The 17,817-nt window shown below is 41.4% G+C and overlaps 1 protein-coding gene across 2 annotated transcripts in view; it reads right to left on the bottom strand.

The window, feature by feature from the left end:
- The window catches only part of fancc (FA complementation group C), a 208,020-nt gene that overhangs the window by 136,016 nt on the left and 54,187 nt on the right, over window positions 1-17,817 (bottom strand). For both annotated transcript variants that reach the window (XM_087997378.1, XM_087997374.1), the window contains exon 3: window positions 8,666-8,750. In XM_087997378.1, the coding sequence (XP_087853504.1) occupies window positions 8,666-8,750 (85 nt within the window). The remainder of the gene's footprint in view (window positions 1-8,665; window positions 8,751-17,817) is intronic.

The following is a 17,817-nucleotide window of genomic DNA, read 5'->3' as shown; positions in this document are numbered from 1 at the left end:
TGCGCAGGCATTCATGTTGTTAGACCTTGCTAAGGAAACAAGTTTTAACAGATTTCTAGTTATGATTGGAATCAAATAAGTTCACATATTGAAAGCACTGAAAAAAGTCCATGGAGAGAGCAATCCTTTCCAGCAGTGCTTGAGGCACAAATAGAATTATCAGCCCTGATAGCAGATGGAATACACAATCTTAACAAGGAAACCATCTGGGTACAGGTCTCAGGTAAGAGTTTGAGAGAAGAATTTCTACTAGGAGAAATGAGGACAGAAATGCTTTTGATAATTGATAAACGAAGAGAATTTAATACTGAAATTCTTAGGAAGTGGTGAGTTGATGTCTTAAGTATAATTCAAACTATCATTATGCCATGAACTGCACAAAAAGGTATTATGACCTTTTCTGAACTAAACATGAAATAGAAGATTTAGAGGAAGAAGGTGGAAATATGAATAGAAAAGAAGGCATTGTATTGATTACAATTAGTTTCAGGCCAGCGTGTTGGATGTGTTGATGGCAGAATCTTTCAGTTGTGCAATATTATGCAGCTGAAGTGTGAAATAGACTAACTAAAATGTTGCGCAGATTCAAAGTAATAGGAATCGGTACAAAGCTAAAAAATTTCAGGTTTGGTGATGGTAGCACAAACTAAAATCTTCAAGAAGAGCGGTCATTCTTTGTAAAATAGCCAAAAGTCAGCTTGTTAGTGTGGATATAGGATTCGCTAAAACATCACTGTTATTCAGTAAGTCAGAAATACAGAAAGTGCAAATGAAAATGGATATGCAAAATGACAAAGCTACTGCATTTAGAAATTCTGTAGAGTTGCAATTTACAGAATCAGGATGCCACTGTATTCAGTGACCGACACAGGAACAGAAGTCAGCAATTCAGCCCATCGAGTCTGCTCCGCCATTCAATAAGATCATGGCTGATCTGATAATCCTCAATTCCAGTTTCCTACTTTTCTTCAAAACCCTCAATTCCCTTGCTGAAAAAAAAAGTCTGTCTTAGCCTTGCATATATTTCATGGCACAAACTCAGCAGCTCTCTGCAGTGAAGAATTCCACAAAATCCCAGTCCCTGAGAGATCTCAAGTCTTAGAAAGGCAATCCCATATTGGGAATTATGCCCTCTGATCTCAGATTCTTCCATAAGGGGAAACAATCCTTGTTCACGTACCCTGTTAAGTCCACCAACAACATTATATAGTTCAATAAGATTATTTTTCATATTTGATGAGTAGAGGCCCAACCTACTCAACCTCTCCTCATTAGACAGTCCCTCCATAGCTGGTGCTCTTGAAGTAAATCTTCTCTGGACTGTCTCCAATGCTAATCATTATTTGGAGGTGCTGGTGTTGGACTGGGGTGGACAAAGTTAAAAATCACAACACCAGTTTGTAGTCCAACAGGTTTATTTGGAATCACTAGCTTTCGAAGCGCTGCTTCTTCTTCAGGTGGTTATGGAGCAGATTCTACAGATTCGAAATGTAGTTCTTCCAAATAAACGTGTTGGACTGTGACCTGATGTTGTGTGATTTTTAACTTTGTCCAATGCTAGTGGATCTTTATACAGATAAAAAACCCAAAACTGTTCATGGTATTTCAACCGTGGTCAGACCAGTCTCTGTATAGTTTTAGCAAAAGATCCCTACTTTTATAGACTTCAAAATAAAGGCCAGCATTCCATCGCCTTCCCTATTACCCACTGAACTTGAATGCAACACCAGTTAGCTTAGCAAAGTCAGGAAGGAGACATCTCATCCAAAGTGAGACACAGCCTAAGTGTTATAGAAGAATCATAGAATCAGCCCTACAGTTCAGGAGGAGGCCATTTGGCTCAACTGCAACAACACTCCAAAATGTCCCATAACTGCACATTTAATGTGGTCAAACCACTTAGCCTGTACTATTGGACAATTTTGTATGGCCAATCCATCAAACCTGCACATGTTTGGACTGTGGGAGGAAACCAGGGCACCCAGCAGAAACCCATATGGACACAGGGAAAACATGCAATCTCCACACAGACAAACCACCTGAGGCTGGAATCGAAGCCTGGTCTCTAGCACTGAGTCTGCAGTGCTAACCATGGAGCTACTATGCCAACCAATATAGTTCAGGGAATTTGGTGGTAATGTGACAATTTGGTGCAATGGGAAACAAAGTGTTTTTTGTTTGCTTTCTTCTTCTGGCTCAAAAATTTGTAAGAATTTTTAACAGGATAACAGAAGTCCAAAAGCAAAGACCCAGCATAGGAGTAACATCACAGGTTAAGTTCCTTGGTGATAACTGTTAATTTGACCATTCATTATAGGTTCTTTCAGAAGGTAAATAAGGGAAATCGTGCGTGCTACAAACTAAAAGACCTGTCCGAAATTTTTATAATCAAATTAAGAACTAAATCATTAAAATAAACATGCCGAACCAGGCGTTGCGCTGTAACTGCATTAAGTGGGAGCTGGTGGACTCCATTATGTTTCATAGTGACCACATTTGTTGCAAGTGTTGGTTGCTTGAGGAACTCTAGCTCAGAGCTGATGAGCTGCAGTCTGAGCTTTGAACACTGCGACAAATCAGGGAGGGGGAGAGTTACACTGGACTCAGTGATTCAGGAGGCAGTCACACCTCTTAATAAATACCTCCAATTCAGTCAGTGGTCAGGAACAGAAGGGTGCCACTATGTGCGAGGCAGGTAGAGGGATTCAGGAGGTGGTTGTGAAGGAGCCTCAGCCCTTGAACTTATCTAAGATTATCTTGCTCCCTGTGTGGACGAGAGTTGAGGGGTGCAGGTAGGATGAGCAAACTGACCGTAGCACAATGGTACAGGGAGCCATTCAAGAGTGGGGAAAGAAAAGAGAAATGTAATGGCCAATTGGGGGATAGTATAATTAGGGGAATAGACACTGTTCTCTGTGACCAGGAGTGAGAGTCCTGAAGGCTGCGTTGCCTGTCTCGTGCCCAGATTCAGGATTTCTCATGTGGGCTGCAGAGGAATTTCAAGTGGGAGGAGAAAGATCCAGTTGTTGTGGTCCACAAAGATACCAAAGTTGTGGGCGGCACGGTGGCACAGTGGTTAGCACTGCTGCCTCACAGCGCCAGAGACCCGGGTTCAATTCCCGCCTCCGGCGACTCTCTGTATGGAGTTTGCACATTCTCCCCGTGTCTGCGTGGGTTTCCTCCAGGTGCTCCAGTTTCCTCCCACAGTCCAAAAATGTGCAGGTTAGGTGAATTGTCCAAGTTAAATTGCCCATAGTGTTAGGTGAAGGGGTAAATGTAGGAGAATGGATCTGGGTGGGTTACGCTTTAGCGGGTCGGTGTGGACTTGTTGGGCCGAAGGGCCTGTTTCCACACTGCAAGTAATCTAATCTAAAAAAAACAACTATATTGGTAGAATGAAGAAAAAGATTCTGCTGAAGGAATGTAAACAGCTAGGGCTAAATTTAAAAGGCATAACCAAAAAGGTAATCATCTCTAGATTAATACCGGAGCATGAGCAACTTGCCACAAGGTCAACAAGGTAAAAGAGATAAATGCATGGCTCCAAAACTGGTGTGGAAGAAGCAGATTAAAATTAATGGGACATTGGCACCAGTCTGGGGAAGGAGGGAGCTGTTCCAAAGGAACTGGCTCCACCAAATTCATGTTGGGACCAGAATCCTTGTCAATCACATAATTAAGGCTGTGCATAGGGCTTTAAACTAAATAGTGGGGTGGAGGGAGGTTCAGCTGCATAGAAAACTATGGAAGGATTTAAAATGGGGGAGGACTCACCAGAGTTTAAAGTTTCAAGAACAAATAATTGTACAGAGAATATGGAAAGGGTCAGGAATCTATCTCCAGGCACAGCAGATAAGGGAACAACTATGATAAGGGAGGGGGGTGGGGGGGGTGCTGTCAACGCAGGACTGAAGGTCTTGTACTTAAATGCACAAAGTCCATAAAAACAAGGTAAATGAGCTTCTAGTGCACATTGCTTGTTATGATGTCATGGGTATCATAGAGGTATGGCTGCAAGGGCATTAGGGCTGGGAAATAAATATCCAAGAATACATGTCTTGTTGAGGGGATAGGTAGATGAGTAAAGGGTGTGGAGTTGCCTCATTAATAAGAAATGAAATTACATTGATAGCAAGAAGTGACAGAGTCGGAAAGCATAGAATCTATGTTGCTAGAGTTGAGGAACTGCAATGGGAGAAAGACCATGATGGGAGTTATGTACAGCCCTCCTAGTGGTAATCAGGATATGGGGAAGAAAACAAGTTAGGAGATAGAAAGGTGGTATTACAATAGTCATGGGCGACTTCAACTTGTAGATAGACTGAGAAAATGAGGTCGGTAGCGGATCTCAAGAAAAGGAATTTGTCGAATGTCTACGACATGGTTTTTTTTGGAGCAGCTAGTCACACGGCCCACTAGAGAACAAGCAATACTGGATTTAGTGATGTATAATGAGGCTTGTTTAAGGAGCTTAAAGTGAAGGGGCCATCTAGGAGGCAGTGATCCTAATATCATACAATTCCTCCCACAGTTGGAGAGAAATGCTGAATCAGTTCTAACAGAATTACAATTGAGTAATTGTAACAACAAAGACACAAGGGAAGAGCTGGCCAGGGAAGCCTTGCATGGAAGACAGTCAAGCAGCAAAGGCAGGAGGTTCTGGGGGTAATTCAAGAGGCACAGCAGAAATTCATCCCAAAGAAGAATAATATAAAGGAGAGATAACATGGCTGACAAGGTAATTCAGGGACAGCATAAAAGCAAATGAAAAAGTACACAAGCATGGTGAAGATTATTGTGAAGCCTTTAGAAGCCAACAGAGGACATTTAAAAAAAGAACAAAGTGGAAGAAGATGAAATATGAGAGTGAGCTAGCTAGCAATATCATAGAAGCCTGGAAGAGTTTTTGTAGATATTCAAAAAGTAAGGGAGAGGCAAGAATGGACATTGGGCCACTAGAAAATGAGGATGTAGTAGTAGTAATGGGGAACAAAGAAATGGCAGAAGAACTGAAGAAGTTTTCATAGAGGAAGACACCACAGCATACCAGAACTTCAAGAGAGTAGAGGGGAGAGGTGTGTTAGCGGCCATCACTAAGAAGGTGGTGCTGGTGAAGTTGAAATATCTGACGCTGATTAAACCACCCAGACCAAATGGACTGCACCTCTGTATTCTGAAGGAGATAGTCAGGGAAATTGTAGAGGCATTGATGCTGATCTTTCAGGAGTCACTGGAGTCAGAGAGGGTCCTAGAGAATTGCAATGCAGCTAATGCAAGACCCCTATTTAAGAAAGGAGGGAGATAAAAGGCAGGAAACTATAGACTGGTCAGCCTGACCTCGGTCATCGGTAAGATTTGAGTTCATTGCTAAAGATGAGATTGCAGAGTACTTGGAAGTGCATGGTAAAATAGAGTGGAGTTAGCACAGCTTCGTCAAGGGGAGGTCATGCCTGACAAATCTCTTAGAATTCTTTGAGGAGGTAACAAGCAAATTAGACAAAGGAGAACCAGTGGACATGATCTATTTGGATTTCCAGAAGGCCTTCGACAAGGTGCGACATAGAAGGCAGCTAAATAAGAAACAGTCCATGGTGAGGATTAAGATACTAGAATGGATGGAGGATTGGCTGACTGGCAGAAGACTAAAACTAACTTTAAAGGGGCCTTTTTCAGGATGGAAGCCAGTGACGAGTGGAGTTACACAGGGGTCAGTGTTGGGACTACAACTATTCATGTTATACATTAACAATCTGGACTAAGGAACTGAGGGCATATTTGCTAAGTTTGCAGATGATGCAAAGATTGGTGTAGAGACGGAGAGTATTGAGGAAACAGGGAGGGTGCAAAAGAACTTGGACATATTAGCTGAGTGGACAAATAAGTGGCAGATAGAATACAATGTGAGGTAAGTGTGACCTTATACATTTTGGTAGGAAGAATAGAGGTGTAAACAATTTTCTAAATGGTGAAAGGCTTCGGAAATCTGAAGCACAAGGGGACTAAGGAGTCATAGTTAAGGTTCTTTTAAGGTTAACATACAGGTTCAGTTGGTGGTTAGGAAAGCAAATGCAATGCTGGCATTCATTTCAAGAGGCTAGAAAACAACAAGAGCAGGGAAGTACTGCTCAGGCTGCATAAGGCTCTGGTCAACACGAATTTGGAATATTGCGAGAAGTTTTGGAAAGATAAGTTGCCGTTGAAGGGAGTACAGAGGAGGCTTACGAAAATTATCCCTGGAAGGGCTTGTGATACAAGGAGTGGTTGAGAACTGTCTGTAATTGATGGAGTTTAGAAGGATGAGGGGAAGGATCTGATTGAAACTTGCTGAATACTGAGAGACATGGATAGAATTGGCATGCAGATGATGTTTCCACTCATGAGAGAGACTAGGACCCAGGAGCTCAGCATCAGGGTAAAGAGACGATCCTTTAGAACTGAGACGAGATGTTTTCAACCAGATATTAATGGTGACTCTGTGGGACTCATTGCTACGGAAGGTAATGGAGGCCGAATCATACGACAGAGATAAATAGGTTTTTGATTAGAAAGAGAATCAAAGGTTATAGGGAGAAGGCAGGAGAATGTGGCTGAGAAACATATCAGCCATAATTGAATGGGTGATCAGACTCAATTGTCTGAATGGCCTAATTCTGCGACTATATCTTATGTTGAGCGTGTGTTGCTGGAAAAGCACAGCAGGTCAGGCAGCACCCGAGGAGCAGGAGAATTAACGTTTCGGACATAAACCCTACATCAAGAAGTCTTCACTTTCTCCTCCTATATCTTATGGTCTTTTTGTGATTCATGGAAGAGGACTCCCAAATTCCTCTGTTCTGGAGCATTCTGCAGTCTTTCTCTATTTAAATAATATTCAGATGCTCTATTCTTCCTGAAAAATGTGATACCCTCTCATTTATTATATTTCATTTGCCAAGTTTTGTCCATTCACTTAATGGACTGTGCGTCATCCTCACCGTCTGCTTTTGCACCCATTTTTATGCGTCCACAATTGGGCTTTAATACATTCACTTTCCTTATCCAAGTTATTAATATATGTTGTAAATAATTGCAGCCCCAGCACTGACCCCTGTGGCACACCATTAATCTATTTGATTTGATTTATTATTGATACATAAACAGTGATACGGTGAAAAGGACTGTTTTGCATGCTAACCAGACAAATCACAAACTTACATAAGTACATCAGGATAATAGAATAGAACACAGAATGTGTTACAGCAACAGAGAAAGATCAAGTGTAATATATGAGAAGGTCATTCATAAGTCTGATAACAGCAGGAAAGAAGCTGTTTGTAAATCTGCTACTACCTGTTTTAAAACTTTTCTATTTTTCTGGCCAATGGAAGAGGGTGAAGAAGAGTATAACAGGGGTAGGAGGGGTCTTTGATTATGTTGACTGCTTTCCTGAGGCAGCAGTAAGTATAGATGGAGTCAATGGAAGGAAGGCTGGTTGAACTGGGCTCTCCACAACTCTCTGTATGTTCTTGCAGTCTAGGTCAGAACAGTTACCACAACAAGCTGTGATGCATGTGGATAGGATGCTTTCTATGGTGCATTTATAAAAATTGATGTGTCATATAATAGAACAGAACATTTTCTCAATAACATATGTTAATCTAACTGGCCTATAGTTATCTGTGTTTTGTTTCCTTCCCTTTTTACATAAAGGCATTACATTAGCAGTTTTCCAAATCTGTGGGACTTTTCCAGAATTTTAAGGATTCCCAGATGATTACCCTTTATTTTGAACATAACCAATCCACTAAAGAAATAAAAGTGTTACTAGCCTCAGAGACAGAAATTCAGAATTGCATTAAAACTACATGGGTAGTTTCAACTTCCAAAAGATGACAAAGTTTAGCAAAGGAGGCAGGAATAATGGATGAGGAAGACTAGAAGTCTGTAGAAGAGATACGTATTAGATGTGAGATTTGCAAAATGATACCAAAGAACGCTGTTAAGGCCTGTAGTGAGTCTGCCCTTAACAAGGGATTTCATCAAGGTTGTGCCTATGGATTTAAGGATGTGTAATAACAAAAATGTAATCAGTCAACAATAATACATATTAGGGCTAATAACATTATGAAGTTTGTTCAAAAACAAATGCTGGAGAAACACAGCAGGTCTGGCAACATCTGTAGAGAGAAAAACGAACATCGTTTGAGTCAGGTGAATGGACAAAACTGTTGTTAGCTACACGTAACTAACATATTCTAGTTCAAAGTATCTTTAATTGATTTTTCTGACCAAAAGCAAGCAGCCTTCTTCCACAATTCATCTTTGCAGAATTACAGGAAATGTTCTTACAGTGAATCAAGCACAGAGAACTTAATAAAGCTGATATTAGTATGTGAAAATACTTGACTCCACTTGAAGCAGCATACTAGCAGTGAGCTAGTCATCACCTCTCCAAGCAAACACATTTTACAAATGACTAATTACAATATTCAGTATTTGAAAAATGTGATTTATATTTAATTAAAGGCAAGAGTTTAAAGACAATAAAAGCGCTGTGATTAAAGTGTTATATTGTAAACAATGCTAATTCTTTGAAATAATCAGTTTCCTTCTGACTTTCAAGCTTCTAGTTCATAAATAGCTTCTGAAGAAAAACAATTTTGCCTGAAGATCTTTATAAACTTACCATCTGCTACAACAAATGGATTCCAACACAGTCTGCCCAATAACTGACCAATTAGTGGAAATGATTTTAATGCTGGAGTTGTGCTCTGTAACAAGAAGTGACATGTATTGGTTAATATTTATGCAAAATAAATATTGGTCATTGCAAAGAATTGTACCACATTAATGTGAAAATATCATGAAACTGCTTCTGGTTGAATTTTATTTTTCCATACTAGAAAAAAGTAATTGCTGATGACTCTACACAAACAGACTATGAACACTGAATTCATATGATGCACATGTTAGTATTGTAATTCCAAGTTGATATTATCCTTAATATAACTCTTCCAATGCAACTATTAAGTGTAAACAATCTTATGAAACATAACCACAGACAGAGAGAACTTCAAGCAGAGAAAGACAGAATTTGTAAATATCAAAGGGGAATATCAAAGAAGCCTCAGGGAATGGTGACCATCATATGATTTCACATGATGCTCAAATGCAATATAGTTCATTCTGAAACAAGAGTCATTGAATCAGAGTCCTACAACATGAAGACAGGCCCTTCAACACTAACTGGTCCATGCCGACCAAAATGACCATCGACACTAACCCAACTTTCCTGCACTTGGTTCATATCCTTCTGAACTCTTTCTATCCATGTATTTATCCAAATGCCTTTTAAATGTTATTAATGTACCTGCTTCAACAACTTCCACTGGTAGTTCATTCCATATTGGTACCACCCTGTGTAAAAATGTTGCCCCTCAGGTTCCCATTTATTCTTTTCCCCCTAACCTGAAACTGATGCCCTCTCATCCTTGATTCCCCAACCGCGGGAAAAAGACTGAGTGCATTCACCCTATCATGATCATATACATTTCTATGATCCTCCTTTTTTCTGGTCAAAGCATTAATATGTCTTGCCAGCCACTGTTCCTATTCCTGCCAACCTTGCCCTTCACCCTCAGTGGAATATATAGATCGTGACTCCAGCTATCTCACTGCTAAAGGCCTCCCACTTGCCAGAGGTCCCTATGTCTGCAAACAAACTACTCCAATCAACCCCCGCAAGATCCTACCTAATTCTATCAAAGATTGCCTTGCCCCAATTTAGAACTCAAACCTGTGGAGCAGTTTTGTCCCTCTCCATAACTATTTTAAAATTAACAGAACTATGGTCACTGGTCCCAAAGTGCTCCCCCACTGTCACCTCCATCACCTGTCCTGCCCTATTTCCCAAGAGTAGGTAGAGTTTTTCACCTTTCCATTTAGGACCCTCTATATACTGCTTGAAGAAACTTTCCTGAACACACATAACAAATTCCAACCCATCTAAGCCTTTAACGCTATGGCAGTTTCAGTCTCTGTTAGGAAAATCCCCATCTATATAACCCTATTGCTCCTGCAAGTCTACCCAGTCTCCCTGCATATTTGTTCGTCTAATTCCCATTGACTATTTGGGGGTCTATAGTACAACCCCAATAATTTCACCATCCTCTTCTTATTTCTTAGCTCCACTTACAAAGCCTCACTGGATGATCCTTCTGCTATTTTACCTGTGATTTCTGCTGTGATACTCCCCTTACTCAAAAATGCAAACCCACCCCCTCTTTCCACCACCTCTGTCCTGCCTAAAGGACCTGTATCCTGGCACATTAAGCTACCTCCCTTAGCCATTTCTCTGTTAGTGGTCATAATATCCCAGTCCCACATACCTATCCACACCCTGGGTTCATTGGCCTTAATTCATAACAAGGGAAATTATGAAGGTACGAGGAGCAAGTTGGCTATGGTGGATTGGAAAATACACTAAAAGCTTTGATATTAGACAGACAATAACTCATGTTTAAATAAATAATGCATGGTATGAAAGAGATACACATTCCTCTAATGCACAAACACACAAACCACAAGGTGAATGAACTGTGAGAAATTAAATGCATTTAAAACTACATTATATCAAAGTTTATAAGCTCGGCAACAAAAAAAAAAATGGTGGCCTGAGGATTGAGAAAAATTTAGAACCCAACAAAGGATAGCCAAAAAGCTTACAATGGCAGAGAAAATAGAATTTGAACACAAGCTAGTGAGAAACTTACTAAGACTGTAATAGGTTTTCAATTTGCGAAAAGAAAAAGATTAGATAAGAACAAATGTGAGCCCATTATAGGTGGAGACAGAAGAATTTATAGTTGAAAACAGAGAAATGGAGGAGAAGCTAAGCCATCACTTTGCATATGTCTTGATGGAAGATGCCACAGAACATTGCTTAGAAATACAAAGCAATAGAACTGCTGAAACTCAGGAGTCTGTTTGCGTGTCATGTGCTTGATGTATTTCTTTCATTTCTGGTTAGTAGGTAATAAAATGTCTCTCTTTCATTCAATAAAGCCTTGAACTGGTTTCTTCAATTAAAACATCACACCAGTCAAAATTAAGTGTGATAGCTGCATTCTATAAAAGAAATAAAAATATTTGTTGCAACTGACAGAAAGGGAATTAAAATGAGCGCCAAACCACCATTCCAAATTTGGTTGTAACAACATTTAGAAAAGAATGATAAAATTGGGCAGAGTCAAACTGGGTTCATCAAAGGGAAGTCTAGAGTTTTTTGTGGGTATTGCGTGTAACAGATAAGAAAAACCAATAGTTTTGGATTTTTGGAAGGCTTTTGATAAGATTCCACATGGAAGACTAACAGACAAAATTAGAGTGTGAGAGATGAGGAGTAAGATACCAATAATGCACTGGGAATTAATTAATATATAAAATAGAGTTAAGCAATCATTCTCAAATTGGCAGATGGTTACCATGGTACCATCAGGATGGGGCCACAGCTATTCACAAACTACAGCAATGATTTGAATGGCAAACCAATTGGAATCTTCCCAAATTTGCCAATGACTAGGTGGGAATGTAACATGTGAGGAAGATGCATGGAAGCTTTAAGAGGATTTGGACAGACCAAGAAAGTAAAGTGGAATCTAGGAGAAGGAATACAAGCAAGTGAGAGGTTTTCCACTTTGGTAAGAAAAACAGGAAGTCACAATATTTCTTAAATGGAGAGAGATTGGGAAGTGGTCATATCCAAAATTACCAGGTCCTTGTGCATGAGTAACGAAAAGCATTGCAGTGCAGCAAGCAAATAAGGAGTTTAATTTAGATAAATGAGAGGTGCTGCATTTTGGGAAAGCAAATCTTAGCAGGACTTGTACACTTGATGGTAAGGTCCTAGGGAGTGTGGCTGAACAAAGAGACCTTGGGGTGCAGGTTCATAGCTCCTTGAAAGTGGAGTCGCAGGTAGATAGGATAGTGAAGGCGGCGTTTGGTATGCTTTCCTTTATTGGTCAGAGTATTGAGTACAGGAGTTGGGAGGTCATGTTGCAGCTGTACAGGACATTGGTTAGGCCACCTTTGGAATATTGAGTGCAGTTCTGGTCTTCTTCCTATCAGAAAGATGTTGTAAAACTTGAAAGAGTTCAGAAAAGATTTACATGGATGTTGCCAGGGTTGGAGGATTTGAGCTACAGGGAGAGGTTGAATAGGCTGGGGCTGTTTTCCCTGGATCATCGGAAGCTGAGGAGGGACTTTATAGAGGTTTATAAAATTATGAGGGGCATGGATAGGATAAATAGACAAAGTCTCTTTCCTGGGGTGGGGAGTCCAGAACTAGAGATCATAGATTTAGGGTGAGAGGGGAAAGATATAAAAGAGACCTCAGTGGCAACTTTTTCACGCAGAAGAGGGTACGTTTATAGAATGAGCTGCCAGAGGAAGTGGTGGAGGTTAGTACAATTGCAACATTTAAAAGGCATCTGGATGGGTATATGAATAGGAAGGGTTTGGATGGATATGGGCCAGGTGCTGGCAGGTGGCATGGATTGGGTTGGGATATCTGGGTCGGCATGGACGAGTCAGACCAAAGGGTCTGTTTCCATGCTGTACATCTCTATAACTCCAAGAAAACAAATGCTCTGCTGGCCTTCATTACAAGGGGATCTGAGTAAAACTAACTTGAGGGTAGTGAAAACTCTATAATTGAGCAAGTCAAGACAGAAATTAATATATGTTTCAGGAGACTAATGACATAAAAGAACATGATATAAAATAGTATTAGAAAGCAGGAAAGTGGCATTACGTTAAATGATCAGTCATGATCTAATTGAATGATGGAGTGGGTTCAACAGGCTGGATGACCTACCTCTGTTGCTATAACAGGTCATACAAGAGAGCAATTTAATTAAATAGCTTTTCAATTATCAAATCAAAGCTTTTTTTAAATATACGTGCTGTTGTACTATTCACATAGGTAGCCATAGAATCAGTATATCCAAGTTGCATTGCTAATTGCAATCTACCCAATGACAGTGAGCTCTCTGCTTCCATGGAAGCACCTTTGTTCACCATTTTCCACAGCCAATGTTTACATTTTAAGGTAACAGAGCAGAATCTTAAAAAGGTCTGGGCAACCTGGCCTATGGTGAGATGCGTGGAAGAATCCAACAAGAGGTCCACTAAGGCTCTTTTGATGTCAAGATCAAATCACTCCATGGACTTAATGTTTTCACAAGCAGCATAGAGTGATTCTTACTAGGTAGCAGTAAGATGCCAATTAATGGAAACTGCTGCTCGTTAAATGTCTTGTTAACGCATAACCAGCTCATTAATATTCAGCCTCTCATCTAACCAAACTCATCAAACAAGCTTAAAGTCAGGAAAACACAATAAGGAAACCGGAGTGTATTCCTGGCAGACTCGGTTTGCTGCTTACTCCAAAAAAAACCTCCATATTACCCACCACCAAACTACAGTTCAGGGTTCAATTAATGGACACTAGCTGCACACACCCTTCCTCCACAGACATCGTAATGTGGTATCAGCCAACTAATCCAGCATCTAGGCACTTCTATTCACTTGCAGAGTGCTCTAAGAGCACAGACTTACTTTAAAGGCACACTAGCGACTAGCACTGAAATGACACACTGGCTCCACTTTTCATACAGGGACCAATCCCAGGGTTGCAGACTGGATTGGTTGCATCTCAAGATTGCTTCTTGCTTGCTGTTTTACCTCTCGCTCATTTAGTGCCTATATGCACGTTCACAGATTCCCTGCATTGCCATATGTGCCAATTAATGCAATCACAAAAATAGACAACTACCAAAGCTGTCACTGCAAGAAACTCCCCAGATGCTTGCTTAAGGATGAGGAAGTAAGGATCTGGCACAGCTTTAGAGAATTACACGGTAGCTAGGAAAGAACTCAGAAATGGACTGAGGAGAGCAAAAAGCCTTGGCGGGAGGGATGAGGGAAAACCCAAAGACGTTCTACATTTACGTGAGGAATAAGAGGATGATCAGAGAGAGGGTAGGGCCGATCAGGAATAGTGGAGGGAACTTGTGCCTGGAGTCTGAAGAGGTAAGGGAGGCCCTAAATGAGTTTTTTGCTTCAATATTTACGAGAGAGGGGGACCTTGTTAATAGTGAGAATACTGTGGACCAGGATAATAGGCTTGAACAGATTGATATTAAGAAAGTGGATCTGCTGGAAATTCTGGGAAACATCAAGATAGATAAGACCCCAGGGCCAAACCGGTTATATCCAAGGTTACTACAGGAAGTGAAGAATGAGACTGCTGCGCCTCTGGTAATAATCTTTACATCCTCACTCTCCACAGGAGTAGTACCGGATGATTGGAGGGAGGCGAATGTTGTTCCTCTGTTCAAGAAAGGGAATAGGGAAATCCCTCAGAATTACACACTGGTCAGTCATACGTCTGTGGTGAGCAAGGTACTGAAAAGGATTCTGAGAGATCGGATTTATGACTATTTGGAAAAACATAGTTTGATTAAAGATTATCAGCATGGCTTTGTGCAGGGCAGATCATGCCTCACAAGCCTTACTGAGTTCTTTGAGGATGTGATGAGACAAGTTGACGAAGGTTGAGCAGTGGGTGTGGTGTACATGGATTTCAGTAAGGCATTTAGAGTGATAGAGATGTACATACACCAAACTGTGCGTAAAAAGTTGCCCCTTAGGTCTCTTTTATATCTTTCCCCTCTCACCTTAAACCTATGCCCTCTAGTTCTGGACTCCCCCACCCCAGGGAAAACACCTTGTCTACTTACCCTATCCATGCCCCTCATGATTTTATAAACCTCTACAAAGGACACCCCTCAGCCTCCGACGATCCAGGGAAAACAGCCCCAGCCTATTCAACCTCTCCCTGTAGCTCAAATCCTCCAACCCTGGTAACATCCTTGTAAATCTTTTCTGAACCCTTTCAAGTTTAACGACATTCTTCCGATAGGAAGGAAACCAGAATTGCATACAATATTCCAACAGTGGCCTAACCAATGTCCTGTACAGCCGCAACGTGACCTCCCAACTCCTATATTCAATTTTCTGACCAGTAAAGAAAGCATACCAAATGCCTTCTTCACTATCCTATCTCCTGCAACTCTACTTTCAAAGAGCTATGAGCCTGCACTCCAAGGTCTCTTTGTTCAGCAACATGCCCGAGGATCTTACCATCTGCAAACTTACTAACTATACCTCCTATGTTCACATCCAAATCATTTATATAAATGAAGAAAAGTAGTGGACCCAGCACCAAATCTTGTGGCACTCCACTGGTCACAGGCCCCCAGTTTGAAAAACAACCCTCCACCACCACCCTCTGTCTTCACCTTTGAGCCATTTCTATATCCAAATGGCTAGTTATAGAGTCATAGAGATGTACAGCACAGAAACAGACCCTTTGGTCCAACTCATCCATGCTGGCCAGATATCCCAACCCAATCTAGTCCCACCTGCCAGCATCCAGCCCATATCCCTCCAAACCATATCCCTCCAAACCATATACCCATCCAAATGCCTTTTAAATGTTGCAATTGTACCAGTCTCCACCACTTCGTCTGGCAGCTCATTCCATACACGTACCACTCTCTGCATGAAAAGGTTGTCCCTTAGATCTTTTTATATCTTTCACCTCTCACCCTAAACTTATGTCCTCTCATTCTGGACTCCACCACTCCAGGGAAAACAGCCCTAACCTATTCAACCTCTCCCTCTAGCTCAAATCCTTCAACCCTGGCAACATCCTTGTAAATCTTTTCTGAACCCTTTCTTGCAATAGGAATGAGACCAAAACTGCATGTTATATTCCAAAACTGGCCTAACCAATGCCTTTACAGCCGCAACATGACCTCCCAACTCCTGGACTCAATACTGTGACCAATAAAGGAAAACCCCCTGTATTCCATGAGACATGCACCTTGCTAATCAGTCTCCCATGGGGAATCTTGTCAAATGCCTAATGAAGTCCATATAGATCCACCACTCTGCCTTAATCAAGTTCGTGAGACATGATTTCCCACGCACAAAGCCATGCTGACTGTCCCAATTTGATATGGTTCTGCATGGTAGGTAGGCTTATTCAGAAAGTTAGGAGGTATGGGATACAGGTAAATTTGGCAGTCTGGCCGAAAGAAGACAGCAAATGGTAGTGGATGGAAAGTATTCTGCCTGGAGGTTGGCGACCAATGGTGTCACACAGGGATCTGTTCTTGGGACTCTGCTCTTTGCAGTTCTTGTAAATGACTTGGATGAAGAAGTGGAAGGAGGGGTTAGTAAGTTTGCTGATGACACAAAGATCGGTGGTGTTGTAGATAGTGTCCAGGGCTGTCACAGGCTACAAGACGCTAACAGGATGCAGAGCTGGGCCGATAAGTGGCAGATGGAGTTCAACCTGGATAAATGTGGAGTGATTCATTCTGGAAGGTTGAATTTGAATGCTGAATACAGGATTAAAGACAGGAGTCTTGTCAGTGTGGAGGAACAGTAGGATCTTGGGGTCCACGTACATAGATCCCTCAAAGTTGCTACTCAAGTGGATAGGGTTGTTAAGAAGGCGTGTAGTATTTTGGCTTTTATTAACAGGGGGATTGAGTTTAAGAGCTGCAAGGATTTGCTGCAGCTATATAAAACTCTGGTTAGACCACACTTGGAATATTATGTCCAGTTCTGGTTGCCTCATTATAGGAAGGATGTAGTTGCTTTAGAAAGGGTGCAGAGGAGATTTACCAGGATGCTGCTTAGATTGGAGGGCTTGTCTTATGAAGAGAGGTTGAGTGAGCTAGGTCTTTTCACTGGAGAGAAGAAGGAAGAGAGGTGATTTGATAGAGACATACAAGGTAATGAAAGGCATAGATACAGTAGATAGCCAGAGACTTTTCCCTGCGGCAGAAATGACTGTCATGAGGGGTCATAATTCTAAGGTGATTTGAGGAAGATAGAGGGTCAGAAGTAGGTTCTTTCCGCAGAGAGTGGTGGGTGCGTGGAATGCAATGCAAGTGGTGGTAGTAGAGTCAAAGTCATTAGGGATATCTAAGCAAGTTTCTAAGTTTCCTGAAGAAGGGCTCATGCCCGAAACGTCGATTCTCCTGCTCCTTGGATGCTGCCTGACCTGCTGCGCTTTTCCAGCAACACATTTTCAGCTTTCATATCAAAGCAAGTGCTGGACAAGCACACGGATGGCAGTAAATTGAGGGGTTGTAGGTTAAGTTGATCTTAGAAGATGATTAATGCTCAACACAACATTGTGGGCCAAAGGGATTCCTTGTATTGGCAGTATTTTGCTTCTTCATGAGGAGTCTATGAATTCAATAAAACCCCAGCTAGTTATGACTACAGATCTAAAAAGTGGATCACTGAGAACTTACGTTTGATTTTTAATTTGGGGCTAAGTCGTACTTTTTGGCGAAACCAGAGTTGCGTCGAACATTACAAAACTTGCAATATCAATTGTCCACTCTGCCTCTATGGCATCTCTCATGTCTGACTTCCACCTCATCTGACCATGCACAATTTCCAGAACAACTCACTAGATTTCTGCGAAACACTAATTTCCCTTGCATCTGCACAAATTTAAAAGCCCCTTCTGAATCTGGATAAGCACTGCCATTCTAAAGATGCCTTGTTAGTTGACAGACAGAATGTGAACATGTCAGAGAAGGGGCAATGGCACTGCAAGTCTCTGACAGGGATTTAGAGGTGCTGAGGAACCCAAGTAGAGGAGGCCATGCCACCACCAGAGTGGACAAGGTTGCCACCTGGTTTACTACTGTCCCCAGGGTATGGAGGAATGGCCAGCAATGCAGAAAG

This window comes from Chiloscyllium plagiosum, unplaced genomic scaffold (assembly GCF_037043375.1).
Source record: "Chiloscyllium plagiosum isolate Xiang-an unplaced genomic scaffold, Cpla_swu_hap1 HiC_scaffold_2, whole genome shotgun sequence".
NCBI lineage: Eukaryota > Metazoa > Chordata > Chondrichthyes > Orectolobiformes > Hemiscylliidae > Chiloscyllium > Chiloscyllium plagiosum.
Note: the sequence above shows the minus strand (reverse complement) of the source record. Positions and strands in the feature narration are given on the sequence as shown.